The sequence below is a fragment of the Babylonia areolata genome, chromosome 7, assembly GCF_041734735.1.
Source record: "Babylonia areolata isolate BAREFJ2019XMU chromosome 7, ASM4173473v1, whole genome shotgun sequence".
Classification (NCBI taxonomy): domain Eukaryota; kingdom Metazoa; phylum Mollusca; class Gastropoda; order Neogastropoda; family Buccinidae; genus Babylonia; species Babylonia areolata.
Window position 1 is genome coordinate 357,969 of NC_134882.1, and position 18,913 is coordinate 376,881.

The window sequence follows — 18,913 nt, forward strand, 5'->3', positions numbered from 1 at the left end:
AGAGGGGTACTGGGTAGAGCTGACTGTTGATTGAGAGGGGTACTGGGTAGAGCTGACTGTTGATTGAGAGGGGTACTGGGTAGAGCTGACTGATTGTTGATTGAGAGGGGTACTGGGTAGAGCTGACTGATTGTTGATTGAGAGGGGTACTGGGTAGAGCTGACTGTTGATTGAGAGGGGTACTAGGTAGAGCTGACTGTTGATTGAGAGGGGTACTGAATAGAGCTGACTGACTGTTGATAGAGAGGGGTACTGGGTAGAGCTGACTGTTGATTGAGAGGGGTACTGGGTATAGCTGACTGTTGATTGAGAGAGGTACTGGGTAGAGCTGACTGTTGATTGAGAGGGGTACTGGGTAGAGCTGATTGTTGATTGAGAGGGGTACTGGGTAGAGCTGACTGTTGATTGAGAGGGGTACTGGGTAGAGCTGACTGTTGATTGAGAGGGGTACTGGGTAGAGCTGACTGACTGTTGATTGAGAGGGGTACTGGGTAGAGCTGACTGTTGATTGAGAGGGGTACTGGGTAGAGCTGACTGTTGATTGAGAGGGGTACTGGGTAGAGCTGATTGTTGATTGAGAGGGGTACTGGGTAGAGCTGACTGACTGTTGATTGAGAGGGGTACTGGGTAGAGCTGATTGTTGATTGAGAGGGGTACTGGGTAGAGCTGACTGTTGACTGAGAGGGGTACTTGGTAGAGCTGACTGTTGATTGAGAGTTTGTCTGTAGATTGGAGCATGTGAGATGAGTTGTGAATGTAAGTGTTGGTTGTAGTTTGTCTGTAGACATGACCATGAGAGATGAGTTGTGAATGTAAGTGTTGGTTGTAGTTTGTCTGTAGACATGAGCATGAGAGATGAGTTGTGAATGTAAGTGTTGGTTGTAGTTTGTCTGTAGACATGAGCATGAGAGATGAGTTGTGAATGTAAGTGTTGGTTGTAGTTTGTCTGTAGACATGACCATGAGAGATGAGTTGTGAATGTAAGTGTTGGTTGTAGTTTGTTTTGTTCTGCTCAGTCTATTTTCTGTGTTTTGGCCTGTCTTTGTTCCTCATACTGGTTTTTTGCCAAAAGTTTCATCCCATTGATCTAATCACTTGCCTTTTCTCCCATCATGGAGGAGGTGGGGGTGTAGTTGTCTTTTTTTGTTTTGTTTTTGGAAACACCAAATATGTAATTAACAATGAATTTGTACAACAGTCAAATATAGTATTTGAAAAAAAAAAAAAAAAAAATCAGCAAAAGAAAATGTGAATTTTAAAACATCTGCAGTCAAATGTAGAATGAAAAAGAAGTCATTGCAGCATGCTACAAACTGGCTGTGTGCTGTCCTATATAAATATATGCACTGGTAAAACAATACATAAAAGGAATTCATAAACAAATGAGCACAATGAAATATTATCCAGCTGCATGAATTCAAAGACAAACTGAGCACAGTGAAATATTATCCAACTGCATGAATTCAAAGACAAACGGAGCACAATGAAATATTAACCAATCAGTTGGTGTGGCCATTGTAATTGATACATTGCTGTGTGAAGTAGTGTATGATGAGCACAATGTTAAATATGTTTCCTGAATTACATTCATCTTGTGTTGTGTCAACCGTGCCTTGTCTCACAAAATAGATAGCATGTAAGTGAATAGTTGGTTGTTGTTTTTTTAAGAGATTGCCCAGTGGATAACAAGTGTCAATTTCTTCTCTTATGAGAGAACTGTTCTGTCCAAGAAGTTGCCTTGCCTTGTCTCACAAAATAAATAATATGTGAGTGAATAGTTTCTTCTTTCTTAAGAGATTGCTCAATGGATAAGAAGCTTTAAAACAGAACTGCTGCGTTCCTGTTGTTTGATGAACTCAGCTTGCTGCGAGCGTTGATGAGCGTTCCTGTTGTTTGATGAACTCAGCTTGCTGCGAGCGTTGATGAGCGTTCCTGTTGTTTGATGAACTCAGCTTGCTGCGAGCGTTGATGAGCGTTCCTGTTGTTTGATGAACTCAGCTTGCTGCGAGCGTTGATGAGTGCGGGAAAGAAGACAGAAGGGACGAAAGGAGAAAACATCACAGACGGTATTGTCATTCAACCATGGACTGTGAAGAACGACGCAGGTGTTGAGGTCACTTACAGCACCTGGGACTTTGCTGGACAGACCCTGTACTACAACACTCACCAGGTGTGTGGGTGGTCAACGGCAGTCGTTGGGGGAGTGTGGAGGGGGTTCTGTGGGGTCATGGGCAGTCGTTGGGGGAGTGTGGAGGGGGTTCTGTGGGGTCATGGGCAGTCATTGGGGCAGTGTGGAGGGGGTTCTGTGGGGTCATGGGCAGTCGTTGGGGGAGTGTGGAGGGGGTTCTGTGGGGTCATGGGCAGTCGTTGGGGGAGTGTGGAGGGGGTTCTGTGGGGTCATGGGCAGTCGTTGGGGGAGTGTGGAGGGGGTTCTGTGGGGTCATGGGTAGTCGTTGGGGGAGTGTGGAGGGGGTTCTGTGGGGTCATGGGCAGTCGTTGGGGGAGTGTGGAGGGGGTTCTGTGGGGTCATGGGCAGTCGTTGGGGGAGTGTGGAGGGGGTTCTGTGGGGTCATGGGCAGTCGTTGGGGCAGTGTGGAGGGGGTTCTGTGGGGTCATGGGCAGTCATTGGGGCAGTGTGGAGGGGGTTCTGTGGGGTCATGGGCAGTCGTTGGGGGAGTGTGGAGGGGGTTCTGTAGGGATCAAGTGGGAGACCTGGGTTTTTGTGTGTGCATGCACTCATTTAGTTTTGTAATAGAATATGAGCATGTTTTTAGTTTTGTAATAGAATATGAGCATGTTTTTAGTTGTTGTTTTTAAAGATATTCAAAGCAGGGATAGAAGTGTGTTTAAAGCTGAGAAATTTCATAAAGAAGGGAGACATTGTTATGTGATGTGTATTGTTATGTGATGTATTATTTTCTTTAATTTGTCACCAATTTCATGTGTTAAAATGACTGTTTTGCATTCAGCTCAGTTTATTTTGAATGTTTTCAACAATGTAAGTAATGCATTATGTTGCTAATGTCCTTCCTTCATACCCCAACAGGGGTCAGAGGATAACAATTTCTTCATTTCTTCAGTGTGTGTGTGTTTGTGTGTGCTTATGTGTGTGCTTATGTGTGTGTGTGTGTGTGTGTGTGTGTGTGTGTCCGTCCTTATGTGTGTTTGTGTCTGTGTGCGTGTGTAGTGCTGTATCTATATTTGTGTATTGAAAAAGTTTTCAGAAACGAAGCATAATTTCCTCAGATGTGTGTTGTTTTCTTCTTTCTCAAGCGTCTTTTGACATGCAGTGAAAGTTAGCAGCAGTGCTATGTGTGGTTGTAGTTTTTCCTGTCCAGGCGAGCCGTCTACCTGCTGTTGTGGTTTGACATGCAGTGAAAGTAAGTTTTTCCTGTCCAAGCGAGCCGTCTACCTGCTGTTGTGGTTTGACATGCAGTGAAAGTAAGCAGCAGTGCTATGTGTGGTTGCAGTTTTTCCTGTCCAAGCGAGCCGTCTACCTGCTGTTGTGGTCCACACGTCAGGGATTCGAACACGCAGGACTTGACTTCTGGCTGAGCTCTGTGGCCAGCCACGCCCCCAAGACGCCCATCTTCGTGGTGGGCACACACTGCGATCAGGTGTGTGACAGTCTGGTTTGGTGTGCATGGCTGCATTTTGTGTTGTTTTGTTTTGTTTTGTTTTGTGTTGTTTTGTTTTGTGTTGTGTTGTGTTGTTTTGTGTTGTGTTGTTGGGCACACACTGCCACCAGGTGTGACAGTCTGGTTGGGTGTGCATGGCTGCATTTTGTGTTGTTTTGTTTTGTGTTGTTTTGTTTTGTGTTTTTTTTGTGTTGTGTTGTTGGGCACACACTGCCACCAGGTGTGACAGTCTGGTTGGGTGTGCATGGCTGCATTTTGTGTTGTGTTGTTTTGTTTTGTGTTGTTATGTGTTGTTTTGTTTTGTGTTGTCATATGTTGTTTTGTTTTGTGTTGTGTTGTTTTGTTTTGTGTTGTGTTGTTGAGCACACACTGCCACCAGGTGTGACAGTCTGGTTGGGTGTGCATGGCTGCATTTTGTGTTGTGTTGTTTTGTTTTGTTTGGTTTGGTTTTGCGCCGTTTTATTCTATCTCATGTCATTTCATCGTATTTTCTTTTTAGATGTTTTATACAAACCTAAGGTTGATGATTTATGTAACTTATGAAGATGATGCAGACTTTGTTAAAAGATTTTTTGTTGTTGCTCTTACTATGGTTTCTGATAAAAAGCCTGTCATATAGACTTACTCTTCTGATGCTAAATTTAATATCTTTGTCTTATATGCAGTTCATTCCAAATAACTACAGATTTTGATTGAGGATTCAGAATTTTGTTGAGCAGAAAAAAAGTTTGAACATCTCCAACTCTGTAAAAGCATAGTTAGGTGCTGTGGAACAGCAGTATAACAAATTAATGAACAGTGTTTTGTTATAGGTTCCCAAAGTGGATGTTCCCATTTGTACATTGTTTTGTTATAGGTTCCCAAAGTGGATGTTCCCATTTGCACAATGTTTTGTTATAGGTTCCCAAAGCAGATGTTCCCATTTGCACATTGTTTTGTTATAGGTTCCCAAAGCGGATGTTCCCATTTGCACAATGTTTTGTTAAAGGTTCCCAAAGTGGATGTTCTCATTTGTACATTGTTTTGTTATGAATTCCCAAAGTCGATGTTCCCATTTGCACATTGTTTTGTTATAGGTTCCCAGAGCAGATGTTCCCATTTGTATATTGTTCTATTATAGGTTCCCAAAGCGGATGTTCCCATTTGTACAATGTTTTGTTATAGGTGCCCAAAGCGGATGTTCCCATTTGTACAATGCTTTGTTATAGGTTCCCAAAGCGGATGTTCCCATTTGTACATTGTTCTATTATAGGTTCCCAAAGTGGATGTCCCCATTTGTACATTGTTCTATTATAGGTTCCCAAAGCGGATGTTCCCATTTGTACAATGTTTTGTTATAGGTTCCCAAAGCGGATGTTCCCATTTGTAGAATGTTTTGTTATAGGTTCCCAAAGTGGATGTTCCCATTTGCACAATGTTTTTTTTTACAGGTTTCCAAAGCGGATGTTCCCATTTGTACAATGCTTTGTTATAGGTTCCCAAAGCGGATGTTCCCATTTGTACATTGTTCTATTATAGGTTCCCAGAGCGGATGTTCCCATTTGTACAATGTTTTTTTATAGGTTCCCAAAGCGGATGTTCCCATTTGTACAATCTTTTGTTATAGGTTCCCAAAGCGGATGTTCCCATTTGTACATTGTTCTATTATAGGTTCCCAAAGCGGATGTTCCCATTTGTACATTGTTCTATTATAGGTTCCCAAAGCAGATGTTCCCATTTGTACAATGTTTTGTTATAGGTTCCCAAAGCGGATGTTGCCATTTGCATATTGTTTTGTTATAGGTTTCCAAAGCAGATGTTCCCATTTGTACAATGTTTTGTTATAGGTTCCCAAAGCGGATGTTCCCATTTCCACATTGTTCTATTATAGGTTCCCAGATCGGATGTTCCCATTTGTACAATGTTTTGTTATAGGTTCCCAAAGTGAATGTTCCCATTTGCACATTGTTTTGTTATAGGTTCCCAAAGCGGATGTTCCCATTTGTACAATGCTTTGTTATAGGTTCCCAAAGCGGATGTTCCCATTTGTACATTGTTCTGTTATAGGTTCCCAAAGTGAATGTTCCCATTTGTACAATGTTTTGTTATAGGTTCCCAAAGCGGATGTTCCCATTTGTATATTGTTCTGTTATAGGTTCCCAAAGTGAATGTTCCCATTTGTACAATGTTTTGTTATAGGTTCCCAAAGGGGATGTTCCCATTTGCACATTGTTCTATTATAGGTTCCCAAAGTGGATGTTCCCATTTGTACATTGTTTTGTTATAGGTTCCCAAAGTGAATGTTCCCATTTGTACAATGTTTTGTTATAGGTTCCCAAAGCTGATGTTCCCATTTGCACATTGTTCTATTATAGGTTCCCAAAGTGGATGTCCCCATTTGTACATTGTTCTATTATAGGTTCCCAAAGTGGATGTTCCCATTTGTACAATGTTTTGTTATAGGTTCCCAAAGCGGATGTTCCCATTTGTAGAATGTTTTGTTATAGGTTCCCAAAGCGGATGTTCCCATTTGCACAATGTTTTTTTTTACAGGTTTCCAAAGCGGATGTTCCCATTTGTACAATGCTTTGTTATAGGTTCCCAAAGCGGATGTTCCCATTTGTACATTGTTCTATTATAGGTTCCCAAAGTGGATGTCCACATTTGTACATTGTTCTATTATAGGTTCCCAAAGTGGATGTTCCCATTTGTACAATGTTTTGTTATAGGTTCCCAAAGCGGATGTTCCCATTTGTACAATGTTTTGTTATAGGTTCCCAAAGTGAATGTTCCCATTTGTACAATGTTTTGTTATAGGTTCCCAAAGCTGATGTTCCCATTTGCACATTGTTCTATTATAGGTTCCCAAAGTGGATGTCCCCATTTGTACATTGTTCTATTATAGGTTCCCAAAGTGGATGTTCCCATTTGTACAATGTTTTGTTATAGGTTCCCAAAGCGGATGTTCCCATTTGTAGAATGTTTTGTTATAGGTTCCCAAAGCGGATGTTCCCATTTGCACAATGTTTTTTTTTACAGGTTTCCAAAGCGGATGTTCCCATTTGTACAATGCTTTGTTATAGGTTCCCAAAGCGGATGTTCCCATTTGTACATTGTTCTATTATAGGTTCCCAAAGTGGATGTCCACATTTGTACATTGTTCTATTATAGGTTCCCAAAGTGGATGTTCCCATTTGTACAATGTTTTGTTATAGGTTCCCAAAGCGGATGTTCCCATTTGTAGAATGTTTTGTTATAGGTTCCCAAAGTGGATGTTCCCATTTGCACAATGTTTTTTTTTACAGGTTTCCAAAGCGGATGTTCCCATTTGTACAATGCTTTGTTATAGGTTCCCAAAGCGGATGTTCCCATTTGTACATTGTTCTATTATAGGTTCCCAGAGCGGATTTTCCCATTTGTACAATGTTTTGTTATAGGTTCCCAAAGCGGATGTTCCCATTTGTACAATGTTTTGTTATAGGTTCCCAAAGCGGATGTTCCCATTTGTACATTGTTCTATTATAGGTTCCCAAAGCGGATGTTCCCATTTGTACATTGTTCTATTATAGGTTCCCAAAGCAGATGTTCCCATTTGTACAATGTTTTGTTATAGGTTCCCAAAGCGGATGTTCCCATTTGCACATTGTTTTGTTATAGGTTTCCAAAGCAGATGTTCCCATTTGCACAATGTTTTGTTATAGGTTCCCAAAGCGGATGTTCCCATTTGTACATTGTTCTATTATAGGTTCCCAAAGTGGATGTCCCCATTTGTACAATGTTTTGTTATAGGTTCCCAAAGCGGATGTTCCCATTTGCACATTGTTTTGTTATAGGTTCCCAAAGTGAATGTTCCCATTTGCACATTGTTTTGTTATAGGTTCCCAAAGCGGATGTTCCCATTTGTACAATGTTTTGTTAAAGGTTCCCAAAGCGGATGTTCCCATTTGTACATTGTTCTGTTATAGGTTCCCAAAGTGAATGTTCCCATTTGTACAATGTTTTGTTATAGGTTCCCAAAGCGGATGTTCCCATTTGTATATTGTTCTATTATAGGTTCCCAAAGTGGATGTTCCCATTTGTACAATGTTTTGTTATAGGTTCCCAAAGGGGATGTTCCCATTTGCACATTGTTCTATTATAGGTTCCCAAAGCGGATGTTCCCATTTGTACATTGTTTTGTTATAGGTTCCCAAAGTGAATGTTCCCATTTGTACAATGTTTTGTTATAGGTTCCCAAAGCTGATGTTCCCATTTGCACATTGTTCTATTAAAGGTTCCCAAAGCGGATGTTCCCATTTGCACATTGTTTTGTTATAGGTTCCCAAAGTGAATGTTCCCATTTGTACAATGTTTTGTTATAGGTTCCCAAAGTGAATGTTCCCATTTGTACAATGTTTTGTTATAGGTTCCCAAAGCGGATGTTCCCATTTGCACATTGTTTTGTTATAGGTTCCCAAAGCGGATGTTCCCATTTGCACATTGTTTTGTTATAGGTTCCCAAAGCGGATGTTCCCATTTGCACATTGTTCTATTATAGGTTCCCAAAGCGGATGTTCCCATTTCATGGCCTGGCTTCGCTGACGAAGATCTAGGAAGGGCGTTGTCCACGTCTGATGCAGGCACGCTCATGGCTGACAAGGCCAATGCGGGAAAAGCAGAGTCAGCCGCAGCGGTTGCAAGGGAAAGTCTGGTCTGGGTTCGCGGCTGCAGCGTCGTGGTTCTTCCTCCTTCTGCGTTTGTCCTCAAGGCTGGCCCTGCGGTTGTTTTCGAAGGAGGAGACAGCTTGGTGGATGGTGTGTCGCCAGGTCTCTCGATCAGCGGCTACTGCGGACCACTGGCGATGGTCAATGTGACAGGCACCGAGAGCTTTCTTCAAGGAGTCTTTGTATCTCTTCTTGGGTGCTCCTCTGTCACGGTGGCCAGTGGACAGTTCGCCATACAGCGCGATCTTGGGCAGGCGGTGGTCCTCCATCCTGGACACGTGCCCTGCCCAACGTAGCTGGGTCTTTAGCAGCACTGCCTCGATGCTGATAGTCTTTGCCTGCTCCAGGACCTCAACATTTGTGATGTAGTCACTCCAGTGGATGCCGAGGATGGTGCGAAGGCAGCGCTGGTGGAAGCGATCAAGCAGTCGTATGTGGTGCCGGTAGGTGACCCAGGTTTCGGAGCCATACAACAGGGTGGGCAGTACAACAGCTCTGTACACGCTGATCTTTGTGTCTTTCTTCAGGTGTTTGTTGTTCCACACTCTCTTGTACAGCCTGCCGAATGCGCTGTTTGCCTTTGCAAGTCTGTTGTCGATCTCCTTGTCGATCTTGGCGTCAGACGAGATGGTGCAGCCTAGGTAGCTGAACTGGTGGACCGACTTCAGCTCTGTCTCACCGATGTTGATGTGAGGAGCGTGGAATTCTTCCCGTGGGGCAGGCTGGTGGAGAACTTCCGTCTTTTTCAGACTGACTTCTAGGCCGAAGAGCTGCGCAGCCTCTGCGAAGCAGGACGTTATACGCTGCAGGGCCGCTTCTGTATGGGCGACGAGGGCAGCATCGTCGGCAAACAGAAGCTCTCTGATGAGTTGCTCCAGTGTCTTGGTGTGGGCCTGTAGCCGCCTCAGGTTGAATAGGCTGCCATCAGTGCGGTATCTGATGAAGATACCGTCGTCGTCGCCAAGATCTTCAGTGGCCTGTTGGAGCATCATGCTGAAGAAGATCGTGAAGAGGGTCGGCGCGAGGACACAACCTTGTTTCACTCCATTTCCAATTGGGAAGGGCTCCGAAAGGTCGTTGCTGTGTCTGACCTGTCCACGCTGTTCCTCATGTAGTTGGATGACCATGCTGAGGAATTTTGGGGGGCATCCTAGACGTTTCATGATCTCCCACAGACCTTTTCTGCTCACGGTGTCGAAAGCTTTCGTGAGATCGACGAATGTCGCATACAGTCCTTTGTTCTGTTCCCGACATTTTTCTTGTAGCTGTCTGAGAACGAAGACCATGTCAGTGGTGCCTCTGTTGGCTCTAAAGCCACACTGACTCTCTGGGAGATGTTCTTCGGCGATAGTAGGCACCAGCCGATTTAGGAGGACTCTGGCGAGGATCTTGCCTGCGATGGAGAGCAGAGTTATCCCCCTGTAGTTGGAGCAGTCCGACTTTTCTCCCTTGTTTTTATACAGGGTGATGATGACTGCGTCACGGAGGTCCTGTGGTAGTTTGCCTTGCTCCCAGCAGCAGACAAAGAGGTTGTGGAGTTTGGAGTGTAGTGCTGGGCCTCCATTCTTCCACGCCTCCGGCGGAATTCCGTCAACCCCTGCTGCCTTGCCACATTTCAGCTGTTCAATGGCCTTGACAGTCTCTTCTAGGGTTGGTAGCTCGTCCAGTTGTAATTTCACTGGCTGTTGTGGGATGCGGAGAATTGCCGAGTCTTGAACCGTGCGGTTGGCGCTGAAGAGGGCCTGGAAATGTTCCGACCACCTGTTCAGGATCGACGTCTTGTCTGTGAAGAGCGCCTGGCCGTCTGCGCTGCGCAAAGGACTCTGGACCTGGTATGAGGGACCGTACACCGCCTTCAAGGCTTCGTATAAGCCCCGGTAGTCACCAGTGTCTGCACAAAGCTGAGCCCTCTCTGCCAGGTTGGTCCACCACCCATTTTGAATCTCACGAAGCTTGCGCTGGAGGTTGCTGCATATGAGCCGGAAGGTTGCTTTCTTCACCGGACAAGACGGTTGTGCAAGGTGAGCCTGGTGGGCTGATCTCTTCTTCGCCAGCAATTCTTGGATCTCCTGGTTGTTTTCGTCAAACCAGTCCTTGTTCTTTTTCGACGAGAACCCTAGGACTTCTTCAGAGGACTGCAGGATGGCTGATTTCAGCTGTGCCCATAGTGCTTCTGGAGAGGGGTCTGTGGGGCAACTGGGGTCTTCAAGTTTGTCCTGAAGCTTCGCCTGGAATTCAGCTTTCACTTCAGCTGACTGAAAGTTGCCGACCTGGAATTTCTTCCTAGGAGCTCCTCCTTTCTTTGGTTTGGGCTTGAAGTGGAGCCTGAGCTTGCTGCGGACGAGGCGGTGGTCAGTATGACACTCCGCGCTGGGCATCACTCGGGTGTGTAGGACGTCTCGTACGTCTCTCTGGCGCATCAGGATGTAATCAATGAGGTGCCAATGTTTGGACCGAGGATGCATCCACGTTGTCTTCAGGCTGTCCTTCTGCTGGAAACTGCTGCTCTGCACAGAACTCGAGAAGAAGGCGCCCATTGTCGTTGCAATTACCAACGCCATGCTTGCCAAGGACTCCTTTCCAGGCTTCTGAATCTTGGCCAACTCTGGCATTGAAGTCGCCAAGGATGATGACCTTGTCGTCAGCAGGGGTGTTCTGAACGAGGTTGCGCAGATCAGTGTAAAACTTGACCTTTTCTGTGGGGTCCGCTTGGAGGGTTGGAGCGTACACGCTGAACAGAGTGGCATGCTGTTTGTTCCGTAGTGGGAGGCGCATGGACATAATTCGGTCTGAGTGTCCTGTTGGCAGGTTTTCAAGCTTGGAGGCAATGGTGCTCCTGACCATAAAGCCTACGCCATAAAGGCGTCTCTCGGTCTCTGGCTTGCCTGACCAGTAGAGGGTGTACCCAGCGCCGTGTTCCTGGAGGCTGCCTTTCCCTGCAAAGCGGACTTCGCTGACGGCAGCAATGTCAATGTTCAGTCTCTGAAGTTCGTGTGCGACTAGAGCGGAACGCCTTTCTGGGTGGTTGCTGTCTGCAGAGTCACGCATGGTTCGGATGTTCCAGCATGCTACCTTTAGTCCTTTTGCACCTAATTGTGAGGCAGGTGCCGGCCTTTTCTTCTCTATTGTTGTTCGACCGCGTTTGGAGATGCCCGTTGACCGCGGCTAGCCAACTGGGGTGTATGGAGATGAGCATTTGTTTGGACCACCTTTTCTAGGCCCCTCTCCGTGTGGAGCAAGCAGTGCTGTCCCTAGAAAAGGCTGCTTGGTCGTTCAGGGTGCTGCCGAGTGATGCTGTCACCTCCGGGTCAACAATCAGGCGACCAATATCCTGAACCGCCTGCATGCAGGATTGGAACTGCGGCTTCCAGTGACATCTTCCACCTGCCGTTTTCGCCCCTTTCCCATCGCTACAGGGCTTGGAATAGTTGGTGGCGCGGACGTGGACGTGTCCTTCAAGCCTGCGCAATGGAATTTTTAGGTGGAGTGCAGTGTGCGCAGTACTGGCCCCACCCTTTACACCCGTGGTTCATCTGCCATAGCCAAGCAAGCTGGGACGGTGACAGTGAGGTCCTCAGGTCGTAGGTTTTATATCAGACTGTCCTTGTCCTAGCCTCTGGCTCAAAAACCTTCCTCGGAGGCACGGGGGCGCGGCTACTGAAAGTCGGGACATGGCCATGGACCCAGGGTCAATGCATGTCGAGACTGTCCTGCATTCCTTAGCACTTCATGGGTTTTACTTCAGACTTTTCCTTGTCTTAGATGGACTGCCTTCCCGGGCTGTCGAGCTCCATCTGCCCGCATGTGACAGGTAGCACATTTGTACATTGTTCTATTATAGGTTCCCAAAGTGGATGTTCCCATTCGTACATTGTTTTGTTATAGGTTCCCAAAGCGGATGTTCCCATTTGTACAGTGTTCTATTATAGGTTCCCAAAGTGGATGTTCCCATTTGCACATTGTTCTATTATAGGTTCCCAAAGCGGATGTTCCCATTTCCACATTGTTCTATTATAGGTTCCCAAAGCGGATGTTCCCATTTTCACATTGTTCTATTATAGGTTCCCAAAGCGGATGTTCCCATTTGCACATTGTTCTATTATAGGTTCCCAAAGCGGATGTTCCCATTTGTACAATGCTTTGTTATAGGTTCCCAAAGCGGATGTTCCCATGGCAGACCTGAAAGAACGCTACCCACAGATTGCTGGCTTTCATTTTGTCAGCTCTGTTACAGGAACGGTAGGTATAACAACAGTAACAAACAGTGGTCTTCATTTTGTCAGCTCTGTCACAGGAACGGTAGGTATAACAACAGTAACAAACAGTGGTCTTCATTTTGTCAGCTCTGTTACAGGAACGGTAGGTATAACAACAGTAACAAACAGTGGCTTTCATTTTGTCAGCTCTGTCACAGGAACGGTAGGTATAACAACAGTAACAAACAGTGGTCTTCATTTTGTCAGCTCTGTCACAGGAACGGTAGGTATAACAACAGTAACAAACAGTGGTCTTCATTTTGTCAGCTCTGTTACAGGAACGGTAGGTATAACAACAGTAACAAACAGTGGTCTTCATTTTGTCAGCTCTGTCACAGGAACGGTAGGTATAACAACAGTAACAAACAGTGGTCTTCATTTTGTCAGCTCTATTACAGGAACGGTAGGTATAACAACAGTAACAAACAGTGGTCTTCATTTTGTCAGCTGTGTTACAGGAACAGTAGGTATAACAGTAACAAACAGTGGTCTTCAACCCTTTACTGCTGCTGACGAGTGAGGACTGTCATCTCACTGTGATCAAACTGAGCTCACTTCAACAGTAGAAGGGGTTAAATACTACAGTGTCTTGTACAGTATACAACTTTGTTCAGCAGTAGAAGGGGTTGAATACCACAGTGTCTTGTACAGTATATAACTCAGGCAAAGTACTTGTGTTCTCACTTTCCACACACATACATGAACAACTTGCTCACAGGCATACAACTAACGTGAACAGAACTACATAAAGCCTGGTTAAATGGCATGTTTCCATGCACAAGGCGCCATGAAAAAGGGAAGCTATCCAACATTATCATGGGAAAGGGAAACCATCCAACATTATGGGAAAGGGAGAGTTTGAAGGCTTGATTAGAAAAAAAGGGAAACCATCCAACATTATGGGAAAGGGAAACCATCCAACATTATGGGAAGGGAGAGTTTGAAGATTTGATTAGAAAAAAAGGGAAGCCATCCAACATTATGGGAAAGGGAGAGTTTGAAGGTTTGATTAGAAAAAAAAGGGAAGCCATCCAACATTATGGGAAAGGGAGAGTTTGAAGGTTTGATTAGAAAAAAAAGGGAAGCCATCCAACATTATGGGAAAGGGAAACCATCCAACATTATGGGAAAGGGAAACCATCCAACATTATGGGAAAGGGAGAGTTTGAAGGTTTGATCAGAAAAAAAGGGAAGGCAGTCAACATTATTATGGGAAAGGGAAGCCATCCAACATTATTATGGTAAAGGGAAGCCATCCAACATTATCATGGGAAAGGGAGAGTTTGAAGGTTTGATTAGAAGGAAAGGGAAGGCAGTCAGCATTATCATGGGAAAGGGAAGCCATCCAACATTATCATGGGAAAGGGAGAGTTTGAAGGTTTGATCAGAAGAAAAAGTGAAGCCATCCAACATTATCATGGGAAAGGGAGAGTTTGAAGGTTTGATCAGAAGAAAAAGGGAAGGCAGTCAGCATTATCATGGGAAAGGGAGAATTTGAAGGTTTTATCAGAAGAAAAAGGGAAGGCAGTCAGCATTATCATGGGAAAGGGAGAGTTTGAAGGTTTTATCAGAAGAAAAAGGGAAGCCATCCAACATTATTATGGGAAAGGGAAGCCATCCAACATTATTATGGGAAAGGGAGAGTTTGAAGGTTTTATTAGAAGGAAAGGGAAGGCAGTCAGCATTATCATGGGAAAGGGAAGCCATCCAACATTATTATGGGAAAGGGAGAGTTTGAAGGTTTGATTTGAAGAAATTACATTCATGTCATGTAAATGTTCCATTCTAAAGTTATCGCCTTTCAACCCAGTCTGGTGGATGTAGTGTAGCATGTTTACATTTGTCAGAACGTATTGATGCCTTTTTCAAGAATCTGAAAGTGTCAGTGTTTGTTGTGCAGGGAATCGAACAGCTGGAGAAAGAAGTGCTGAGAGTGACCCTGGAGCAGAAGAACATGGGGGAGAAGGTGCCACAGGTTTGGCTCAGCCTGGAGAAAAAGATCCTTCAGTCAGTGCTTTTGCTGTTTGTTGGATGTCCTTGTTGTGTACTTATTTTTACAGTCTCTTCATCTAAGGTAATGATATTAGACTGAAAATAAATGATATTATTATTATTATCTTCATATTATTATTATTATTATCATTACTTCTGTTATCATCATTTTTATTATTATTACTTAGAAATCATCATTTCTGAAAATCAGTGACAGGGGAAGAATTATTTATAGAAACTTTATAGAGAGCGTTCAGATAGTAAATCTAGCGATAGACACTGACAAGAGGTTGTCAGACTGTGTCTTGTGGATATAGACTGTATGTATTTGGGTGTGTGGGGATTGGGGAGGGTGTATGAATGTATGTTTGTTTGGATCTATATCTGCATTGTGCATGTGTGTGTATCTTTGTACCTGTAGTTTGCTATTTGCATTTTGGTATGTGTAAGTGTAACATTGATGTAACTTCTGCTGTAAGATATCATGTTTTGTAAAGAACCAAGAGCAGTTTTCTGGACAGAGTGCTGTAATGATAAGTATCCATTACTGTTACACAGCCCGCTCGAAAGACAATTATTTGGAATGGGGTGTGATCAGGAACTATGGCATGGAGATTGGTAATGATAAGTATCCATTACTGTTACAGAGCCCGCTTGAAAGACAGTTATTTGGAATGGGGTGTGATCAGGAACTATGGCATGGAGATTGGCATCTACGATGAGAAAGATGTGAGTCTGTTTATGTCACACCTACATCCATCCACATTGATTTGCTCTGTCCCTTTGCATACATGTCCCTTGGCAGATTTGCATGCATGCACACAATCATGCATATACATACCGGATTACAGAAAAAGTCGTAGACACATGCACACATTCACATGCATGTGCACACATTAACACGCACACACATTGGTTTATGTGTCTAGAATTTTCACGGTAAATTAAGATTTAATGAAAACATAAGAAGCTGACCTGTGATGCAAGACTTAATGTAGCATGTATGTTTATCCAATTGTGCAGTAGATTCATCCAGTTGGATACTAAAATCAGTGCATCATGTATGTTTATCCAATTGTGCAGTCGATTCATCCAGCTGGATACTAAAATCAGTGCATCATGTATGTTTATCCAATTGTGCAGTCGATTCATCCAGCTGGATACTAAAATCAGTGCATCATGTATGTTTATCCAATTGTGCAGTAGATTCATCCAGTTGGATACTAAAATCAGTGCATCATGTATGTTTATCCAGTTGTGCAGTAGATTCATCCAGCTGGATACTAAAATCATTGCATCATGAAGTGTTGTTGTCTGCATGCCTCCCAAAGTCAAGAGTCAGTGTCTGTCAGTCATGTGACTGGAATAATATCCATGAAATTTAAACTCATTAATTTTTTTAAAACTTAAAACAAGAGTTAATGCCTGTTAATTCCAGACATGTCTAATGAAAATGAAACTGATAATAAGCTCACATTACAGCAACAGTAAAGGTGAATGATAACTAAAAGAGTTAGTGTTTGTCTGATTTATCAAGTAAAAGTAACAATCATAAGAAACTGACTTCCAGAGCAAAAACGTAGTGTCTGTAATTGCCAATTTATCCAGTGAATTTGGCCCATAAATATTAACTCAGTGTTGAACTTGTTTTTGTGCATTGCACTCCACCCCACACCCCCAGGAAAAGTCAGTGTTTATAACTGCATGATTCAATGTTCTGTTTTTCCTTCAGGTTATACATGGACACATCCAGAAACACTGTAGAAGTTTGATATGTATGTTGGAATATGAAGCCATTTTATTGAGACGAATGTTGAAATACTGTAGAAGTTTGATATGTATGTTGGAATATGAAGCCATTTTATTGAGACGAATGTTGAAATACTGTAGAAGTTTGATATGTATGTTGGAATATGAAGCCATTTTATTGAGACAAATGTTGAAATACTGTAGAAGTTTGATATGTATGTTGGAATATGAAGCCATCTTAATGGGACGAATGTTGAAATACTGTAGAAGTTTGATGTGTATGTTGGAATATGAAGCCATTTTATTGAGACAAATGTTGAAATACTGTAGAAGTTTGATATGTATGTTGGAATATGAAGCCATTTTATTGAGACAAATGTTGAAATACTGTAGAAGTTTGATATGTATGTTGGAATATGAAGCCATTTTATTGAGACAAATGTTGAAATACTGTAGAAGTTTGATATGTATGTTGGAATATGAAGCCATCTTAATGGGACGAATGTTGAAATACTGTAGAAGTTTGATGTGTATGTTGGAATATGAAGCCATTTTATTGAGACAAATGTTGAAATACTGTAGAAGTTTGATATGTATGTTGGAATATGAAGCCATTTTATTGAGACAAATGTTGAAATACTGTTGAAGTTTGATATGTATGTTGGAATATGAAGCCATTTTAATGGGACGAATGTTGAAATACTGTAGAAGTTTGATGTGTATGTTGGAATATGAAGCCATTTTATTGAGACAAATGTTGAAATACTGTAGAAGTTTGATATGTATGTTGGAATATGAAGCCATTTTAATGGGACGAATGTTGAAATACTGTAGAAGTTTGATGTGTATGTTGGAATATGAAGCCATTTTATTGAGACAAATGTTGAAATACTGTAGAAGTTTGATATGTATGTTGGAATATGAAGCCATTTTATTGAGACGAATGTTGAAATACTGTAGAAGTTTGATATGTATGTTGGAATATGAAGCCATTTTATTGAAACGAATGTTGAAATACTGTAGAAGTTTGATATGTATGTTGGAATATGAAGCCATTTTAATGGGACAAATGTTGAAATACTGTAGAAGTTTGATATGTATGCTGGAATATGAAGCAATTTTATTGAGACGAATGTTGAAATACTGTTGAAGTTTGATATGTATGTTGGAATATGAAGCCATTTTATTGAGACGAATGTTGAAATACTGTATAAGTTAGATATGTATGTTGGAATATAAAGCCATCTTAATGAGACGAATGTTGAAATACTGTAGAATTGTGATATGTATGTTGGAATATGAAGCCATCTTAATGGGACGAATGTTGAAATACTGTAGAAGTTTGATATGTATGTTGGAATATGAAGCCATTTTAATGGGACAAATGTTGAAATACTGTAGAAGTTTGACATGTATGTTGGAATATGAAGCCATTTTATTGAGACAAATGTTGAAATACTGTAGAAGTTTGATATGTATGTTGGAATATGAAGCCATTTTAATGGGACGAATGTTGACACTTGAGCAATGCTGGATGGTGGCCTCAGTGAGGTCAGAAGCTTTCTGATCTGAACCTGTGCTGGTCATGTGTGTGTCATGTGAGGTCAGAAGCTTTCTGATCTGAACCTGTGCTGGTCATGTGTGTATCATGTGAGGTCAGAAGCTTTCTGATCTGAACCTCTGCTGGTCATGTGTGTGTCATGTGAGGTCAGAAGCTTTCTGATCTGAACCTGTGCTGGTCATGTGTGTATCATGTGAGGTCAGAAGCTTTCTGATCTGAACCTGTGCTGGTCATGTGTGTGTCATGTGAGGTCAGAAGCTTTCTGATCTGAACCTGTGCTGGTCATGTGTGTGTCATGTGAGGTCAGAAGCTTTCTGATCTGAACCTGTGCTGGTCATGTGTGTATCATGTGAGGTCAGAAGCTTTCTGATCTGAACCTGTGCTGGTCATGTGTGTGTCATGTGAGGTCAGAAGCTTTCTGATCTGAACCTGTGCTGGTCATGTGTGTGTCATGTGAGGTCAGAAGCTTTCTGATCTGAACCTCTGCTGGTCATGTGTGTGTCATGTGAGGTCAGAAGCTTTCTGATCTGAACCTGTGCTGGTCATGTGTGTATCATGTGAGGTCAGAAGCTTTCTGATCTGAACCTGTGCTGGTCATGTGTGTGTCATGTGAGGTCAGAAGCTTTCTGATCTGAACCTGTGCTGGTCATGTGTGTGTCATGTGAGGTCAGAAGCTTTCTGATCTGAACCTGTGCTGGTCATGTGTGTATCATGTGAGGTCAGAAGCTTTCTGATCTGAACCTGTGCTGGTCATGTGTGTGTCATGTGAGGTCAGAAGCTTTCTGATCTGAACCTGTGCTGGTCATGTGTGTGTCATGTGTGTACATTTGCAGGAGTGTTTCTTAGTGTGTTTATGTGTGTGTACACACTTGTCTGTGTGTGGTATACCAGCTGCATGTGTTTTATTTAGCTTGCATGTTCAGCAGTAATTCATATATGAAATTCCCTGAATTATAATTCAAAATGATAAAGAACATGAAATCAGAAGACATTTTCATATCTGAAAGCAGTAGTTCATTTCTGCAATTGCCTAGT

At 42.9% G+C, this 18,913-nt stretch overlaps 1 protein-coding gene across 7 annotated transcripts in view; it reads left to right on the plus strand.

Moving 5' to 3' along the window:
• The window catches only part of LOC143283637 (uncharacterized), a 393,825-nt gene that overhangs the window by 296,787 nt on the left and 78,125 nt on the right, over window positions 1-18,913 (plus strand). For all 7 annotated transcript variants that reach the window (XR_013055424.1, XR_013055425.1, XR_013055423.1 and 4 more), the window contains 5 exons: window positions 1,999-2,170; window positions 3,471-3,617; window positions 12,470-12,559; window positions 14,477-14,583; window positions 15,216-15,297. Coding sequence is in view for 4 of the 7 variants with exons in the window: in XM_076589820.1 (XP_076445935.1) it covers window positions 1,999-2,170; window positions 3,471-3,617; window positions 12,470-12,559; window positions 14,477-14,583; window positions 15,216-15,297 (598 nt within the window). In the remaining 3 variants the exon portion in view is untranslated. The remainder of the gene's footprint in view (window positions 1-1,998; window positions 2,171-3,470; window positions 3,618-12,469; window positions 12,560-14,476; window positions 14,584-15,215; window positions 15,298-18,913) is intronic.